We start from the raw sequence: 18,993 nt of genomic DNA on the forward strand, positions 1-18,993 counted from the left end.
TTCTGCGGAAAAATAGCCGATTTTCTTAATAAAAACCCTCTAAAAACCTCTCTCTGTCTAGACAGATTTATATAATATTAATTTGAGGCACTTTTTGAGTAAACTTCGTCATATATGCCCAAGATATCGAGGTTTCAAATTCTGGCGAAAACCAGTATCTGAGAAATTTCAATATTTGTTAAACATATTTGGGGTACTAGTTTTGGCTCAAATCGACCGACTAGGATCAGTCCTAGAAACCTCGTTTGAGGCCAACAACCTCGGAACTCATTATGTTTACTCATTTTATAACAGCGACAAACAATTTTCTCCGCCATTTTGTCCAGAAACCACTATTTATTTGATTTCGATCCCATGTTTACTTTATATATTTCACTGGTTGTATCATGTATGCTCAAAGAGTGAAACGTTGAAAAATTAGTATGCTAATAGATACAATTGAAATTTACGATTTGCAGGAAATTGTGAGACTAAGAAAGGTACCGAAGCAATAAGACTTATAGCAACAATTAAACCCCCTTTCGGGAATAAAGTTGACGAACAAAAGCTGCGAAAACAATCGGAAAAAATGATATAAATTGGTAAGTTTTACCCAGAAACTTTAAGCTAATTGTAGGTTTGTCATATAAGTCCGATTATCTGCCATTTTGGCCTACGAAAAATCAAGGATCTTATGAATCACCAATTAACAAATTGAGTTTCTAAAATGATTATAAAGCAGAGAAAATTATGTAAAAAACCCTTTTAAGCCCTAAAGGATTTTCCCAAATTGCAGGAACATAAACGCTCAACTCTCGGGTTATTTAATCTAACAAATATTACACGTGAGATTTAGTAAGAAAAGACATACACTTTCTCTTTATAAATTTCAGCAAGACGGGTTATTCTCGATAATTCGTGTCTCCATTAGTCAATCACCTCCCTCCAAAAGCTTTCTAATGAATAATTAAAAACTATTATTATTAACCTATTATATCCAATAAGGTTCAGCTTACTTAACGGTAAAATAATTATCCATATTATGAAGAAATAGACGTGTATACTAATTCGAGGATTCTTCTAGAACCACCCATGATGACGAAACAATTTTGCGGTTACCCAGAGCGTCACTAAAATATATAAACTTTTACTTTCTTAAGGATCCCCCCAAACCTCGACAGTCAACGAAGCAAAATAAAGGCTCATTAGCAGTAGTACTTCTTCAGAACTACTTCCGAGATGCAGTTTTTGAGCCTCGTTGTGTTGGTGATTGTTGGTTTTTGTGCGGTTTTAGCTCAAAATAATGGCCCATACACCAGCAAATACGACAACATTGATGTGGACAAGATCTTAAACAACCAGAGAGTGCTCACTAATTATATTAAGTGTTTGATGGATGAGGGACCATGCACCCCCGACGGAAGGGAGCTTAAAAGTGAGTAAAAACATTTTTTCACAATTTTTAGTAAATAAATTTATTTATTTAGAGACCCTGCCTGACGCTTTGGCAAGTGGCTGCGCTAAGTGCAACGACAAGCAAAAAGCCACTACAGAGAAGGTGATTAGACATCTGATGACTAGGAGAACTAAAGACTGGGATAGGCTTACCAAAAAGTATGATCCGCAAGGGGTTTACAAGCAGAAGTATGAGCAGGAGTTGGCCAAGAGTGCTTGAAGTATTAGAATAAGGGGTTTCTTTCAGTGTCAGTACTCAGCTTAAATGACTTAAGTCTGATTTTATATTCAAATAATAAAGAAAACGTGCAGAAACGTTTGTTTTAGTGACTTACCATGTGAAGGAAATATAGTGGGACAAACGATTTTCTGATAATCCCATTAAAATGCATTGCAGTTATAACTTAATTATTCAATCTTTTTCACAATAATTAAAGACTATATGATTAACTAAAACTAATAATTAAACACATTCATTAAATTCTTGCAATTATTATCACCCATTATTGCCTTATAAAATAAACATTTCCTCCCATTGGGCGACCCGAGCAGCTCCCTTGCTGATGCCACAATTCCAAAATGGCAGCTGCTATAGCACATACGAGGGCTGCTTCGAAACTATGATTATCTACACAATTTAAACCTTTTTTTTTATATAAGAAGCTGTTTGTTTAGTCAACGAAAAAAACAAGAAAAGGTCAAATCGAAGGCAATTTGGGTTTTGGATGTTTGAAAATCAGTTTATTAGAATTGTAAAAGTGGTGCAATTGCTTGTGTGGAAAGAGGGAAATTTAGTGGTTTTCGGTATATGGGGGTCAAGTTGAATTTTGGGAGAATTAACAGATTCAAAGCAGAGATTAGTTGTAACAATGCATTAGATGAAAATAAAGCACACCTGTCAATATTTAACATGCATAATAAAAGGAATAAAATCCTCCTATATTTTTTTTAATTAAAAAAATATATTAAAAAAGTTTTTAAACGGCAATAAAATTATTAAATTTGTGCAAACGCACACTTTTTCATTGGAAATTCTTCCCATATTTTCGCACCAAATCGTTCCACACATCTGGATATTTATTCTGCACAAACCGGGCTATTCTCTTGGCATTTGCATACTGCTTGGAGTCACAGGATTGGCAATTTTTTCCAATAATTTCCGGCAAAGCATCTATAGAAATGTTATCGATAATCCTTCAATTCAATAAAATATTAATTTTTTGCGAGAATTAGTCTCGAGCTTTTAGTATATTTCCGCAGAAGTAGGTACAGTTCGCAAGAAATGAAGCAAAAAATTAAATTTGATTTGGTAATGTTCAACAAAGTCAGCATATGGAGCAAATTAATCATAGACCTACCCATTTTTTAGTCATTCGGTCTGATAATAATGAGAACTTGGGCTCGCATTTCGTAACTAAAAATGATTTTTTGTTCGAATGCTTCAATTGTCTGTTTTATTTTTCAACTATTTATAGTTAATATTTTTTCTGTCTATTTATAATAATTTATAGCTACTACTACCGGTTTTATGGGGGCCCAAGACGGCAAACTTTTCTGGCCAGTGTTCATCTGGAGGTAATTAAAAATTTCATGCTAGACTTGCTAAGGCCGAACTTGATGGCAACCAATGGAAAAGTCGTAAAGCAGATTTGCTTGCGCTTTCCAGAGTATATTTTTGCTACATTGTACCTACTTCTGTGTAAACACTAAAAATTCGAGACTTAAATGCATCAGCTTCAAATAAATTGTGTAGGACCTATAACCATTTACATTTCTTCCGATGGTTAAAGCAAGTTATTGGGTTCTAGGCATGCAGTGGTCATTACATGGCCAATGCGAACTAGTTATTATATTGCGAATATTTCGCCATGTATTCTATAATGGTAATTAACCTCGAACCTTTTTTCTCTTTCAGTAGTTGAGTGTTGAATAACTTTCGCTAACATAGAGGCGAATATTTGCGGTGATTTAAGTCAAACCCAACTTAATGCTGTTTAAAATTGGAAGCCTGATGGATGAATTTACGTTTCAAAGGCGCCTCCGTTGCCATAATTCATCTAGAGCCTGTAATTTTCTAATTTCTTTTAATCATCACTCATCACTAGGAAAGATAACGAAACCAAAAAAGAACCGCATACATAATTCTCAATTAAATTGATGAAAATGAATGAGGAATTCTTACCTTTAATCTGCCTTCCCAAGTTGTCGCATGGAGCCCTATCAAGGGCACACATCAACTGCTTTTCCACATACCCATTATTCCCGTTCAACAATTGCGATCGCACCATTTCAAAAAGGACTAACAATAGCCATAAGTTTTTGGTAAAAAGGGCCATATTTTCTTGGTTTTCGTCTAGTTTCGACGGTGATTTGCTAGAGACTGCATCAGGTACTGTATGATTGTCCTTAGATTGTAAAGAAGTCGACGTTGCCTTTCACGCTTTTTAGGTGCTTTAATAGTGTGTGAGCTCAGCAGGTAAGTTAAACACCATGGGGATAACGTATTTTTGGGCTCTTTGTGACCAGAATTCTTAAGGTCCATTGACGAGGACTCATATTTTACGTGTTGAGCATTGAAAGTATAACGCGCTTTTTCTCTCGATACTATGAAAGCGAAAAATTTCCCATTCAGTCATGCCAAAAACCACGACTTTCGATTAAAATCATTACAACAAATCTGGTAAATCGATCGTTGATGATCGACTCATTGGAGAATTCGCCACCTTTTACTTCCAGCAACTCTCTAATTATCCGACTTAGTTCAGTAAAATCCTGTTGGAAATAAGCCCTAACCAATCAGGACTTGGAAGGCACCTTTGATGAGGGTTACTTGTTTAAGTAAAAACCATAAAAAATTTGAAGAATTCTCTCCTTTCAGAATAAATTAGACATAATTTTCTTCCTCCCATAAGCTCCGCCACTGCCCATTATAATGTGGAAATGTTTGTATCCACGAACTCACAGTTACACCATTGGCAGACGCTGTAAATCGATCAGTTTTTCTTTGAAATTGTTGAGTCGATAGCACCACCTTAACAGTTCACATTTGTGGAAAATGACTGAAACCGTCAGCCTTTAATTTAACCGTATGCAATTTAAGTCTAATTTATTATTTAATCGACCAAAGCTACTGCAATTACTTCAGTGCTCTCGCGGGAGTGTTACGGTTTCACTTCGCTCGTTAATGAATCTCAATTTTTTCAAGAATAATATGTCTGTGTCACCGGTTAATCGGGCCAACGGAGAAGTAAGTAGTTAGAAGTTTAATCATCGGATGAAAGAGACAGGCTTATTCAATTATTGTATAATTTTTTGCATTTTTGAATCTTCTTGACAATATGGCGAATCCAGCTAGAATGAATCAATTACCGCTATTTGCCAATAACCAACACAATAAAAAAAGCTATCTTACCATTATGATGAATACAACTTTCTCTTTTATCTCTTTTTTATTAAAAATCATTGACTGATTGTGTTGCTTCAAAATTTTGAGTTTATTCGTGACAATAAAAATGCATTTAGATTATCAGAGGTCTCTCAATTATTGGCTTGATTTAACCCAAAACCTTTATTAATTAGACAATCAAAACATATGACTCACAAAGTCACCGTCCTAATTTGTTCCATTGTCAGCTACACAAAGATAAAATCGTGTCATTATAATGCCATATTTGTTAATCTCTATTAGGACATTATTTGCCATTTCAAGCGTTTTGCACATGGTTGTGAAATGATACACATCCTTCCTGGCATTGTTATTCAAGTGGTAATGGCCTTACGAAGATATAACAATCTGGTTTTCTTTATTTTAAATAGAACGTATTATCACCTCAATGCATGAAGGGTTAAAAAGCGTTTAACACAATTTAAATGACCTGAAAGGAAACTATAAAGAAGAGTCATTATTTTCAAATATGAACTTCAGATATTTTTGTCAGTGATAAGATTAAATCACTGATTTACCTATAAATTTGCCCAACATCTTTTAAAGGAGATTAATTCGTCAATAAAAAAATAATTGTCTTATCTCAATAAACCTCACTTAAACGGATTATAGTGGCGTTAAATATCAAAACAGAAGCTGCGTTATATGTAGTGTTCATTTACCAGCATTATTTTGTAAATAACTGTCCGCAGTGGTCAGTCTTGCGTGTATTTAACCGGGCAACAAACATGATATCAGATAAAAATGACATAGAGGCCGACGCTCATTCTGAAGTAGATGGAAATGCTGCTAGTGTTATTGCAGCTGCCACTATCACAATCCTTAAGGTTTACCTTTACAATTTACCTTTATCATTGATGTTTGTTTATTAAACTGAACGTTTCTCCTATAGAAATCTCTGGATGTTAACAAATACGCCACCAAAAAGACCATCGCCCAGGGGCTTCTAGACGTAGCCCTCCTGACTGCGAACGCCTCTCAATTAAAATACGTCCTGCAAGTGGGAGAGAAACACGAGTTTTACTCCCTGATGCTGACCCTCATTAGCATCTCCATAGTCTTGCAGGTGAGTTTTCATTGAGGGGTCCACATAGGTTGTGATGTTTAATGAAGGTTCTAGTGGGTCTCCTATGTCTCACGTTGCATCTATTGTCAGACTGCAGACTGCACTTGAAGAGCTATCATGCTATGGCCAATGCCTTGAACTATTTAAACACTATATGCGCTTTTGTGATCACAGTGTTGAATTTGCTCATTTCATGTTTCGATCCGACCATTGCACGATACGCCGTTTTTCAGCCCCCCGAGGTGGCCTCTTTGGGGCTCTAATAAGTTGTAGTAGCAGTAAAACTGTGGTGCGATGAACAATTAGATGACTGTTTCTTTTTCAGTTAATAGTAGCGATCCTCTTTCTGATAATCGGAGGGATGAATATTAACAAAGAGAGAGACCATCGCATGGCCATAGTGCTCAACGACGTTATTTTGATGTTTATCTTTTTAATTTCAGTTGTAAACGTTATAATTTCCGGCTTTGGTTTTGAATATTCTAGTCAGCCTCTGAAGCTCATCTCCGACCAACCACATCTGACACACCAAATTAGATAAAATTTTAGTATAAGCCATTAGCCCCAGTCAAACTGATTTGTTTTCTTTCTTTTCGCAGGTAACCGCAGGTTTGCTCTCAGTTTTAATTGCAATTATGCGATCCTATGACGACGACAAAATTGACCCAATCGTCGCAATTCTTAATCAAATTGCTTTGGGATTCGTTACTGGAGCCCTATTTTGCGACATAATTAAAATGAATTTCGGCCTAGACCCCGCAATAGCACTCAACACAACTTCACCTCAAAACAAGAAACACATCAGTTTTCCTGCTACTACCCCAAAAAACTCTTCATAGACTCTCAACACAGCTTTACTTGTGCTTGTTATTATTTTCATTTATTTTTTGTTTTGATAAAAGGTAGGCCAAGCATGTCTGTGTGTGCTTCTCGGAACAGCCCTCAACATCAACAAAGAGGACCACTGCCCCAATGCTAACAAGGCAAACAATATTATTTTGTGTGTGAACATTGCCATAATGGCTGTTAATGTGCTTATAAGCTCATTTGAGATGAAGGAGGGCACAGATGCAGTGGAAGGCACTACCCTTGCAACTCCCAAGTCTTAGGACCACAGCTTCCTTATTGTGTTGCACTGATAATGGTTCCCTCTGAACACTGTTGTGATTTATTTTATTCAGAGTTAGTAGCACTAAGACCATGTTATTAAGCTGCACCATGAACATAACTGCAGTGTACAACAAGGGCTTATTGATACCTACTGTACATCACAAAATACATATCCATTTATAAGTTAGTTTAGACCTAGTAAACACAAACCTGCTGATACTTTCAACAGAGAAAATATTAAGGCTTTTGTTCAGAGGAATTATTATCTAATTTTCTATAAAATAAAGAATCCCAATATGTCTCTAGAAACAACTCAAAAAGTACTAATGCAAACATGACATCCTCATTACCTCTTAGAAATAATTTAAGGATATTTTAGTATTTTCCAAAGAGAGGCCCTATGCATCTAAAAGTAAAATTAGTCAAATCGTTAACTCTAATTAAAACATAAAGTTCTTGTTAATTTGCAGATAAAGACTTCCTATTAATTAATTGCTTTTTAACATTGAAATTTATGTTCTCAGTAAACGTACTCACAATTCTATAATTTGGCCTTTAGAAATATCAAGTATGTAGATCTAACTGTCTAACATTGTTTAGGTTATTAAGGCAGACTTTTTCACTATTGTATTAGGTATTAACTAATTTTTGTAGTATTTCATTAAAATTTAATATATATTTTTTTGGAAATTTGTTTACCGATTAATTCATAATACGATACCTTACATTTAACTCCATAATCTCTCCCCAGTCACTAACTCGTGGTAGTTTTTCCTGGATGGGGCTCCAGTTTCCCGCAAATGTTCAAACTAAATTAATTGTCAAACGTTATTTATTACTTTTTAATATTAATAACTCCTTTCTGTTCTTTTGTGCAATACACTTTTTTGAACAAACCCAGAACAATGTTTTATTCACTCTATTTCATGAGAACTGCAAAGGATACAAACACCCACATACACACACACACACATTTACACACGCACACAAATATATATATATATAGTCCACATACTTTTTGACATACACAACTGCCAATACGTCGTTGCTATGGGAACTGTTGTGATTACAGCATTTACATTTCGTTTGTTTGTTTACCGCGTTTACAATTATCTATCTATCTCTTTCCCTAGTGTAGTAGTAGCGCATGTGAAAAAATGATAGATAGCTCTTCCAGACAGATTGATATTTCATAACAATAAAAAATATTCCAAAAACAAATTTCTAGGTTAAGTTTATCGTTAACGTCAACCTTTTGCGCAACTGCTCAGTTCATTCAGAACAAAGTTCTCTCGCTCAACTTAAAGTAGTATGTAAAAGGCCCCACAATCTTGTTAAAACACTTGTGATTATCGCGAAGCCTTGGTCGTGTGTGCGCAAACTGATAAGATACAAAAATCGGCACTTTGTTCCCTAAAATGAAGCGTTTTTATCGATGTTACGATACACTAACAGCAGTTTTTTAGTGAAGGCTTTTCCTGCATGATAAACAGAGGGTAAGTGCCTTGACCTGCTGCTCTATTTCCTCTATATCTCCGATTTCCGCAATGCACTGATTTCCCGACCAGTGACCTGGCTCGTCTTTAATTCAATTCCATAATATTGGAGCCAGTGTATAATTATAAACAAATTGCTTCATTGAGTTTAGACAGGTTTGCAATAAAATAATCATTAGGTAGCAATAATTATTGCCTATTTTTGTGTATTAACAAGTCAGATAAGTGATGTAGCTTAATTAGTCTGCTTGTTCTTGTATGGACAGGTGTAAATGAATTTTGCATTGAACAAAGTCTTTGTTAAGTTGGCAAGCAGTAAGTATTCTTTGTTATATGTTGTTGCATATTTGTTTCTGCTGATAAAAGCATGAAATCACAGTTTGCCTTCACATGAAAATGTTTTCAAATAAGCCCACTTTGGAGAAATTGTCTTATAAAACATTGTATTTATACTCTGATGAAAATTTCATCAGTGGCATTGCTGTCAGTGTCTCGTGACACTAAGGTTGTTTGTGATCACCAGCTTGTAGTTGTCGAGAGAAAATCACTGAGATATATTGGTGTACACTTACACATTTTGTGGTATTTTCAATGTGTCTCTGAAGTATATGTTTCAAAAGAATTTTCTAGCTATTATAGCACACAACAGTTCGTCAGTGATCTACCCCTAGGTAGTTCAATTCTTAGGCCACTGAATATATTAGCCTCTGCTCCACAAGTATTATATAACCTAAATTCTTTGTATTTATGTATTAGTATAATATACTTTTTTTGTTACTTATTACATGTGTTTAAGCTTGATTCAGTGACCACAAATATGTACCATTTGCCTTTAGGTACAAAATACAGGATTTCTTTGTCTATTTGTTAAGCAGATTAAGCTTACTTCTAAGTAGCTCTAAGAAGCTCTTGCACCTTGACCTGAAAGGTCTATTCTGCTGTTGAAAAGGCTCTTTCATCAATCATTAAAATATGAAAATTATTTAATTATACATTGAAGCACATACATACGTCAAAGAGAGGTTCAGTAGTGGAGGGCATACGTTTCTTGACGTTATGGTGGAACACATTAATTTATGAATTCTTTAGTAAAAAAAGCTCATTTTGACATTTGATATTTCACTCCTTGAAAGCCCCTATAAAATACCACATTGGTCCGTTAGCCAAGAATATCTATTAAATTAAAACATTTTTTGAGAGAAACCTGAGGCAGTCAGACTTCTACAACTCAGTAGTGTGTATTTAATGTGAGAATACATATCGCAGTGTTTCAATTCAAGATTGAAATCAATAACTTTATTTTTTGTTTCTTATTTACCCCTTTAAAAATCCAGGGTATACGACTCTGGGCTGTAAATGCTCGATGAATTATTAAATTAATACTTTCAAGGAGGAACTTGGGGATTTGAGTTTTAGGAAAGTGAGTGGAAGGGTCTTCCTCCAATTCCAAATTATAATTTGACCTCGAACATCATCATGATCTAATAATAGATCAAAATTTCTCCAGGCCAGAAAATTTTGATGTTATTGGGTTGACACCCAAAACAAGGACGCTTCCTTATCTCATGCCTAGTAAGCCATTATGGGTCGATAACAAGCAAATATTTGAGTTATTAACACCCAATAATCACTTTAAACAGGAGCAGCAAAGTTTATCTAACATTATCTAAAAGTTCCTGTGTAATTTTATTTATGGAGACATTTATTGGGATTATAAAAACTATTACACAGGTTTGGCTCAATATCAAACACTTGGTAAACCACCTGTCCTATATTATTTGTAATTACATATTCTAATTATAATTAATTTCAGAAAAATGGGCTCATTACGAAACAGATTCTCCTCTGAAACCAGTCACTACAGAAAATACAGCAATGGCAAAGATTATGACTCAAGCAAGACTCACAAACCCATGCCCTCCAGCTATTTTGTGAGCATTTTAGGTTTGATGTTGCTGACTTTTTCCCTGGTAATTATCATCGAGAAGCGCTTGCCTAAAGCTCTGACCAGAGACGAAGAACTGCAGCACCCCAATAGCTTCATCGCAGAAAGGGCTTATGACATTCTTAAAAATTTAACCATCATCGGTAATTTTCGGGTCGATAAATATCCAACATTTTTTTAATGTTTATGGCGATTTAGGTCCCAGGGTCACTGGAAGTTACGAAAACGAAGTTTTGGCCGTAAAAGTCATTACCTCAGAAATAGAGGGAATAATAGGGCAGGCACATTCAAGCCATGTGGTTGAGGTGGACATTCAAAAAGCATCGGGAGCGTTTAATTTGGCTTTTCTAGATGGGATGACCAATGTTTACCGAGATGTCCAGAACATTGTGGTCAAAGTTGGATCGCGGATTAATTCATCCCATAGTTTGCTGATCAACTGTCATTTTGACACTGTTATGGATAGCCCTGGTAAATTTACCTGAACTTCGTGACACCTTCAGTAACTTCATTTTAGGTGCTAGTGATGATGGGGCGGGATGTGCAGTAATGCTGGAAATACTAAGGGTTTTGGTGCATTCAGATAAGATATTGAGGCACAATATTATTTTTTTGTTTAACGGAGGTGAGGAGAATTTCATGCCGGCCTCTCATGGGTTTATCACCCAGCATAAATGGGCTAAAGAGGTAATTTATAGCTTCTTTGAGAAAGTAAAAATGAGCTTAAGAAATTTTCTAGAAAAAGCATTATGTTGGTTACTATTAATTTTCTGAAAATAGTCTTTTTTATCGCCTAAGGGAGTAGTTTGAAAGCCTTAAAATAATTCCCTACGATTTCTTGAGCTCACTTTAATTAAGCTTTCTTTGCATCAATTATTATTTAACCACTCGGGATTAATAGTTAAACAATATTATTTAGGTTAGAGCTTTTATTAATTTGGAAGCCTGTGGGGCCGGAGGTAGGGAGGTGCTCTTTCAGGCTGGCCCGAATCATCCCTGGATTTTGGAGACTTACTCCGAGGAAGTACCTTATCCCTACGCCTCATCCTTAGCTCAGGAGATCTTCCAGAGTGGGGTCATACCCGGGGATACTGACTACAGGATTTTCAGGGATTTTGGTAATGTTTCTGGTAAGCAGAGCTAGCTATGACAATATCTTTAAAAACATAGTGAGTCTTTTTCATCTAACTTCATTGGTTATGTCAAGCCGACCTCTTTTTACTGGTTCAAATTGCAACAATTATCTACAATTTCATTATCTACTTTTGCTTGTATTTAACACAATTTTAATGTAATTTAGATACTTTAGGTTAAATATACATATTTCTAAAGCATGTTTTTTAATATCTAGATACTTTTTTATGACATATTGTACAGGTCTAATTCCCAAGTTGATTGATGGTAATTTCAGGACTCGATTTTGCATGGTCAGCAAACGGATACGTTTACCACACAAAATTCGACTCTATTCAGCACGTCCCTTTAGGATCTCTGCAGCGCACTGGAGATAACATTTTAGCCCTTGCCAAAGGAATGGCTCAAGGACATCAGCTCTCGAATGTGGAGCATTATAGGCCTGGAAATTTGGTTTTTTTTGACTTTCTGGGGGCCTTTGTTATACGATGGCAAATGCCTTTGGCTGATCTCATAAATGTCTTGACTGTGATAGCATCGTTTTGTTGCATTTTTGTGAACTCCAAAGAGGCCAAGAAATACGATGGTTAGTCATTTTTTTTTTTTTTTTTTACTAGAAGGTATTTATAAGAGTTTTGTATAGGTATTACTGGTGCTTCGTATACGATTAAAATTAGCGGCTGCGTGGGGGTGATTTTGCTGTCCTGGTTGATGTGCCTCATGTTTGCAGTAGGAACAGCTGGTAGTTTAATAGGCTTAGGGCGTACTATGAGCTGGTATGCCCGGCCCTATTGGGCCCTTTTCCTGTATGTGATACCAACGCTTGTGATTTCTTTGATTACCATTTTTGTTCATGCCAAATATTTCAATAAAGTGAGTCTTTTTGTTTCTAATTATAAGTAGTATAAAAGTGTTTTTAGGATTTAATTTTATCTCCCTGGACGGTATTTCAACTGTACTATGACGCCTACCAGGCTATCTGGACAATGGTCCTCATCATTGGTACTTTGTTGCGATACAGGTCCAGTTTCATACCACTCACATGGGTATTTTTCGCCTCACTGGGTAACTTTTTAAAGTCTAAGTTATTCGGAAGATGGAGAAGTAATTTTTCAAACTATTAATTCAAAAATTTTAAGCTTAAATTTCCAGGCCCCAAGTGGTACCTGATGCACGTCTTCCTGATAGGCCTGCCATTTGTGCAAGACTTCTATCTGGTCATCGGAGCCCTGTATTTATTTATCCCAATCATGGGACGGGCTGGTGCGGGTAGTCATGCAGAATATTTAATAGCAGCCATGATAAGCTTTCTCTTCGCCAAAATGTTCAGTTTTGCAGTGCCCTTAATACTTCTAGTCCGAAAAGTAGACAAGATTTTTAAGTCCCTCATAGCCGTATTCTTAATTTCTTTAGCAGTGCTCTTATTAACCCCTTTGGGTTTTCCTTACTCTGGAGGACCCAACGTTCTAGCCCCACAACGTTTCATGATTGCAGTAAGTTTAATTTTTCTCTAACAATTCTCTTATAAATTCACAAATGATCATTCAAGCACACTCAACGGACATTCCACGATGAATCTGGAGTCATAACCGACACCTCCAATGGTTATTGGATAGTCGATATGGACATCAACAGTCCTCATACAGTGGACCACCATGTGGATCTCATGAAAACTGCAATATCAGTTGAGCAAGATTGTGTGAATTACTTATATTGTGGACTTCCATACTTAGTGCCAGTATTGACGATGATTTGGAAGACTCATTGGGTACCGGGCCCTCAACCAGTGTTTTTAAATACTGTGAATATGACATTGACTGAGAGGCGGACCATTTCTGAAGGGGAGAGGCTCAGTTTTGAAGTCAGCGGTGAGTGTTTTTTAGTTTAGGGTAATGTTAAATTTAGTGCAATGATAATAAATATATATTTTTTTTAAACGGAATTTTGCAATTGATGGTAATGATACGATTTAGCAATCTTCGTAACGCTGTGGTGAATGTGGAAAATATCTTCCTGTACTGTGCTCAAATACATCTTGGCATCTGGTGTTTTCACCTTATGGTTTTTCATTCTCACTAAAGTTGGATTTATATTTTTTTATTTTTATTGATAAAATATATCGCTTGCCATATTATGGAAATGCCAATTGTTCAAAACGCTTAAATCAAAATTAAACGTTATGAAATTGATACAAACAAAACAGTCTTGACATCGGGTGAATGCTTGTCACTAAATAAAACTGACTAAGTTTAATATTATTTGGTCAATACGCCACATATTTATTCCATGCTTGCTTTCTATTTTCAGGTCCCACCCATTTAGGTGTTATGATGTCGCCTGTTCCAGGGGTGGAAATACAGGGTTGGAGTATACCTACCCCTGAACCATTGGCTGGGCCTTTGTGGAACGGTAGAAATACGTATTTCATTTATTACGCTTATGGGTTAGAATCAGTTCCCCTTCGGTTTTGGATAGATTTTAAAGTAAGTTCTATTAAGTTAATTGTTTTGGGACATTCTTAAATCATATTAAAAACACTTGCAGATCCCTTCTTCCCATTCGGGCCCCATAATGGATATGGCAGTGACCTCTCATTATTTATTTGGAGAGGGAAAGGCTTCACAAGATCTGAAAAACTTCGTAAATGAATTCCCGGATTGGACTGCAGTTACGTATTGGACAGCAACTTACGAATCCTGGAAAATTTGATGATGATAAAGATCAACCATAGCGTCATGTGATATTATCTTCTAGCTGATTTCCATAGATTTAAGGGCTGTTTATAACTGCTTTTTATAAATCAGTCTATATTTAAGTAAAATTCCAGTTACACAAGTGTGTCGCATGTTTTGATTGGTTTGGGCTCTCTTTGATCTTGAGGCTGTTTGTTAAAGTTTACAGATTTTTACTTAGAATTGTTGTTACTGCGGGAGGATACCTAGTTGAATTCAAGTTGAAGATTTTTTATAGCATTTTAAAGTGCATAATTATTCTTTCAGTAAAGCTGGTAGGCAACTGCGCTTTTTAGGCGCCTCAGAGCATTTTATCTATAGGCAGTGCGCCCAGAAGCAAGTTTTCTTTGATACATATCAATAGATTAGATTTTTATTGTTTTTGTAGAGTGAATTATTTATCATTTAAATACATTATCTACTTATTATTAGAACCAATACAAATATAAAGTTACATCCGGTCGTTAAATGCAGTTTTAATTTGAAATTTATCATCACTAAAATAACTACAACAATACTTAGTGGTTTGTCATTGTTTGACGTCATTTCATTTGATTGGTCAGCTTGAAACTTGACGGTAGCCGCAACACCGGACAAATGTCTGCCAGAAGTTTGAAATTTTGGCCAATGAAAACGCGGTGACGTCAGACGCCAAGAAGTCGTTCTAAGAAACCAATTCTTATAGGTAACTTATGTCTTTGTTGTATTACAGGTCTGAATGCCGGTGCATTTCTCAGAATATAACAAAAACATTTGCTAATAAACCTATTAATTAATTAATTGATTATTCTGATCGATAGAATTGTTAAATCGATAACGTAGGCGCCAAAAACAAATTCCCAACTTCTGCTTGTGATGCGTACGCTTTCGCTTCCTCGATTTGGTTTGGTGACATTTCCCGATTTTCTTTGCAAAAGTCCTGTGCGGTTTATTTGTTGAATATTTAAGGAAAATTAAGTAAGTTAGTGCTCTTCGCGGCTATTTTTTGATAAGAACATATTTTCGTGCGTTCTAATAAAGGGAAATAAGTGAATTTAAGACAACAACGCCAAAAAGGTAATAATCTCTAAGCTTTTTCTCTGATGTATCAAGTTCCTCAATTTTAACATGTTTAATTTGGTTTATGTGCATTTTTGTAATGTATTTTTAATTAAATTTTTGCACAAATATCAGTAAGTCAGTGTCGTCAATTAGATTCTATCAAACGTACCAGCTATAGGTGTACAATAATAAATAGTAGATCACTTATGGATACTTTTGAGGAACGAGCTACAGCTATATGTCGCATGGAATATTAGAGCTCGAAGCTGAAATAATTTTCGGCGACAATAAAATATATAAAATTGATTTCGAATGTTCAGAGTTGTCTGTTCGAGTAATGAGAAAACTCCCTCAAAAAGAGGAAAACATTTCCGTTCCTTATATTGTATTTTAAAAATATCTGGTCGCTATGAAAAACGAGCTGCAGTACTCTATTTCCTCAAATTAAAAAAAAACGGCAGCCCGAACTTACCCTTTTAATTTAAGCAATAGACCCATTTTACCTCAATTTTCTATCCTCATCTCCCCATTGACCGTCCAACGACCTCTTTCTTTACTCAGAATAGCTCCTCATGTAAGGCCCTGATCTTTACATTCTATTGCATTTTCCCGCGCTAAATCGCGGCTCAACGTAAGAAAGCACGGGCGAAGAACTTATTCTACTTAGTCTTGAGGGAGGAACTCACCTCCTGGCTCATCCACTTTCACCACAAAAATAAAAATAGTATTTCGTGATACCTACTTTTGCTGACTAAGTCACAATTATACGCCACTTTCACTCAGTACATGTCAACTACACTAACAACGTATCACATAAGTCTTTGGAACATAAGAACACTGAATTAACCCGATTATTATTTTATCTCATATTATAAGCACCTCTTCGTCTCGGCGCTAACACTTGACTGAATCATCTAAGAAATGATATCGCTTCGAAAGATACAAAAAACTTTACAGCCTGTCCTTCACCAAGGTACAGCTCATAGGCCTAAAAATCGATACGTGACACGAAATAATATACAGTGGCCCCAAAACAAAGATGCCCGGTATGAGGGTTTCGTAAATAGTTATAGATATAAATTTGGTTAATTGGGAGGAAAATTACATACATATTTAACGGATTAATTTCAGGATTCAAACATCTACAAAGTTTTTTCGGTTTTTCAGTTATTTCGAAAAGACGGAAATTTTCGAATTTCTTTTTTAATTTTTCCCGAGTTATGGCGAGAAATAGATGAAAACTAAAACTGTTTTTCCACATTAGTTTTTTACTAGCTTTACCGTGGCAGTTTTGATTTTATTCATGTTATAGAATGTAATTTGTCAAGAATGAGCATCAACTTTTCCTTCCTAAGTACGGCCCTGGTAAGCTTTTTGTCGATTTTAAGCCAACTTTTTACTACAAATTAATTGATGTATAACATTTTTTTCATAATGTCTTGATCTTTAATTATTTTTAAAATTATTTTCAGAAAAAAGGGGGTCTCTAGATAAATTACGAGATTCGAGTAGAACGTAATAATTGTTAGTTTTTAAAATCTTGAAAAATTATTAGTTTGCAAGTGTTCAGTTAACATCTTCCAGTATTTTGAAATGGGACGAAACTTTCATCTGAAAAAAACTTCGATATGGTAAAGTGTTACTTTTCTTCTCATAATAATGCAGTTGAAGCAGAACATATGATGAGGGTATTTACCCCGAAAAAATGTAGTCAAATAATTGGCCCCAACAGCGACTATAACGAACAGCAAGAAAAGCATGTAATGTCTATTACTGAAAATACCGAAATTGGACATACCATAGGTATCCCAGAATTAGCAGTTGGGTTGGTTTTACGCAAAAATTCCATCTCTTTAAATTTAGAATTTGTCTGGGACGGTGACCCAGTAACGATGAAAGGGAGAGAAGATTTTACTGATGATACTTATGGAAATGTGCAGATGATCAAAATTTTCCCCCTAAAATTATTTGGTCAGATAAGGGTCATGTGACGAACAGTGGAACTTTCTGACTTTTCTTTCTACCTCAAGTGAGTCGAGATTCAAAACTTCCATACATTGACTCGATTTTTTTCCTGTTCGTTGATAGTACCACTTACTTATTACAACATCGTAGGTGACACACACTGTAAAATTCCATTAACGCCTCATGAATGCTAATTAAATTTTCACCATTTTGCAGAACTACTTAGCAATTTTAATGTACTGCCCAATTTTTTCACGGCTTCGTACTGAGCAACGGCAACACCAGGTAATCGTATGCCACCCATACTGATGAGAATGGTTGACCAGCGGGCATAGAGAAAACCAGCCTTAAAGTATAATTGTTTGTCATGAGAGATTATTTTCGTCATTAAGCATTTTTGTGCACGTTGTCATCAATCACTCCTCAGGTTGTTGCTTCTTCTTCTTTTTCTTAGCAGTAATAGTTTTTCGTTGAGTTCGAACAGACACAAGTTGGCTTGATGAGACACAGCCGAAAATCAAACACATTCAGCTATGCCGACATCTTGCCTTCTTAGTCTTTCGTACAATATCTCTGCTCATCTCCCATTAGCACCTTCATGGCAAAGCTACTTAAAAACCTGTAAAGCTCGTTAGAACCTCCCAGACGAAAGATTTTGTTAATTATTTATGGAACATCATGGGTAACAGTTTTAAAGTGAGGCAAACATTATTATGTAAAAACCTCCAAGGTTTAATGAGCAATAAATCATGATGTTCAGAGTAACTTGCTTATTGCAACTAAGTACCAAGTAATAGAGGGCAAGAATTGAAGATATAAGCTGGAGAAAAGTAGCATTTTTCTTCCGGCCGCATTCAGCATTGAGCAGTTCTCAACAAAAATGTATTTGAGGTATTTGAAGGGTTAGTCGCGTTGACCACCAAGTGTTGACTGTGCTGAACGCAGCCATTGAATTTTTCTTGAAGTTTAGGTTAGTTCCAGGTAGCCCAGTAGTTCAAGTAGTCCAGGGTATTTCTGGTGAATTCGGACATCTAAAAAGTGCACATGAAATGAGAGAAAATCTCCGAGACAGGCGGCTATTTTATCGCATTTCTTTAGCTATTTTTCGCACTGTTTGGACGTTCGCTTTTATAAAAACTGGGCAATGTCTGCCCTTATGAATTTTGGGTTATGCCTCTGCTTTCAAGGCAGTCGAAGTTCCAGTTTTCCTAGTCTATATCGTCTGTATCTGTGTTCTTATGTAATAACTAGTATGGAAACATATTTTTTTCCAAGTTACGAAGAAAGAGGAAAAATCTCAGCCAGTTACGCCTCTGATTGTAAAGTACTATATATAAAATTGTCAGTTTTCTTAGACTTGCAAACACCTATATACACGTAATCAACAGTTAATAACCAGCGTCGTATCATATACATACATATACTTTATTAATTTCGAAAAGTGAAAAAATCTCATCTGCTTTTATGAATTTTTGAAAAATTCATCTACAATATTTTCCTCATAACAATTCGCTACGCCCCTGGCTTTAGGGCAATTAAATTGTTAGCATCATATTACTTCAGAAATAAGCGAAACAGACTTGTTTGAAACGTAAGAAATTTGGAAATTCTTTGCAAATTTGAAT

General features: G+C 35.6%; 4 protein-coding genes across 10 annotated transcripts in view; 3 read left to right on the forward strand and 1 right to left on the reverse strand.

The window, feature by feature from the left end:
• LOC136420202 (ninjurin-1-like) overlaps positions 1-7,745 on the forward strand; it is a 56,030-nt gene extending 48,285 nt beyond the window's left edge. Inside the window, exons 2-4 of one of the 6 annotated variants that reach the window (XM_066407036.1) lie at positions 4,502-4,681; positions 5,772-5,945; positions 6,545-6,832. In XM_066407036.1, the coding sequence (XP_066263133.1) occupies positions 4,523-4,681; positions 5,772-5,945; positions 6,545-6,784 (573 nt within the window). In that variant the 5' untranslated portion in view covers positions 4,502-4,522 and the 3' untranslated portion in view covers positions 6,785-6,832. The other 5 variants (XM_066407035.1, XM_066407038.1, XM_066407039.1 and 2 more) reach the window with 5 other exon arrangements.
• LOC136420208 (ejaculatory bulb-specific protein 3-like) lies at positions 1,104-1,745 on the forward strand. Its single transcript, XM_066407048.1, has 2 exons — positions 1,104-1,414; positions 1,467-1,745. Exons 1-2 carry the CDS (start codon positions 1,219-1,221, stop codon positions 1,652-1,654), a joined length of 384 nt encoding a protein of 127 aa, XP_066263145.1. The 5' UTR covers positions 1,104-1,218; the 3' UTR covers positions 1,655-1,745.
• Positions 2,412-4,152, reverse strand: LOC136420209 (allergen Tha p 1). Its single transcript, XM_066407049.1, has 2 exons — positions 3,617-4,152; positions 2,412-2,605 (listed from the first exon to the last, which is right to left on the reverse strand). The coding sequence occupies exons 1-2, from the start codon at positions 3,768-3,770 to the stop codon at positions 2,457-2,459; spliced, it is 303 nt and encodes a 100-aa protein (XP_066263146.1). The 5' UTR covers positions 3,771-4,152; the 3' UTR covers positions 2,412-2,456.
• Positions 7,746-8,309: 564 nt separating the features above from the next.
• LOC136420188 (endoplasmic reticulum metallopeptidase 1-like) lies at positions 8,310-14,558 on the forward strand. 2 transcript variants are annotated; one of them, XM_066407017.1, is made up of 12 exons: positions 8,310-8,551; positions 10,365-10,639; positions 10,695-10,967; positions 11,014-11,183; positions 11,416-11,626; positions 11,908-12,216; positions 12,274-12,503; positions 12,551-12,734; positions 12,783-13,123; positions 13,180-13,498; positions 13,938-14,113; positions 14,175-14,558. In XM_066407017.1, exons 1-12 carry the CDS (start codon positions 8,538-8,540, stop codon positions 14,337-14,339), a joined length of 2,667 nt encoding a protein of 888 aa, XP_066263114.1. In that variant the 5' UTR covers positions 8,310-8,537; the 3' UTR covers positions 14,340-14,558. The 2 variants fall into 2 exon arrangements, with proteins under 2 accessions (XP_066263114.1, XP_066263115.1); XM_066407018.1 differs by lacking the exon at positions 8,310-8,551 and adding an exon at positions 10,010-10,306.
• The last annotated feature ends 4,435 nt before the right edge of the window (positions 14,559-18,993 follow it).

Source organism: Euwallacea similis, chromosome 3 (assembly GCF_039881205.1).
Source record: "Euwallacea similis isolate ESF13 chromosome 3, ESF131.1, whole genome shotgun sequence".
Classification (NCBI taxonomy): Eukaryota; Metazoa; Arthropoda; class Insecta; order Coleoptera; family Curculionidae; genus Euwallacea; species Euwallacea similis.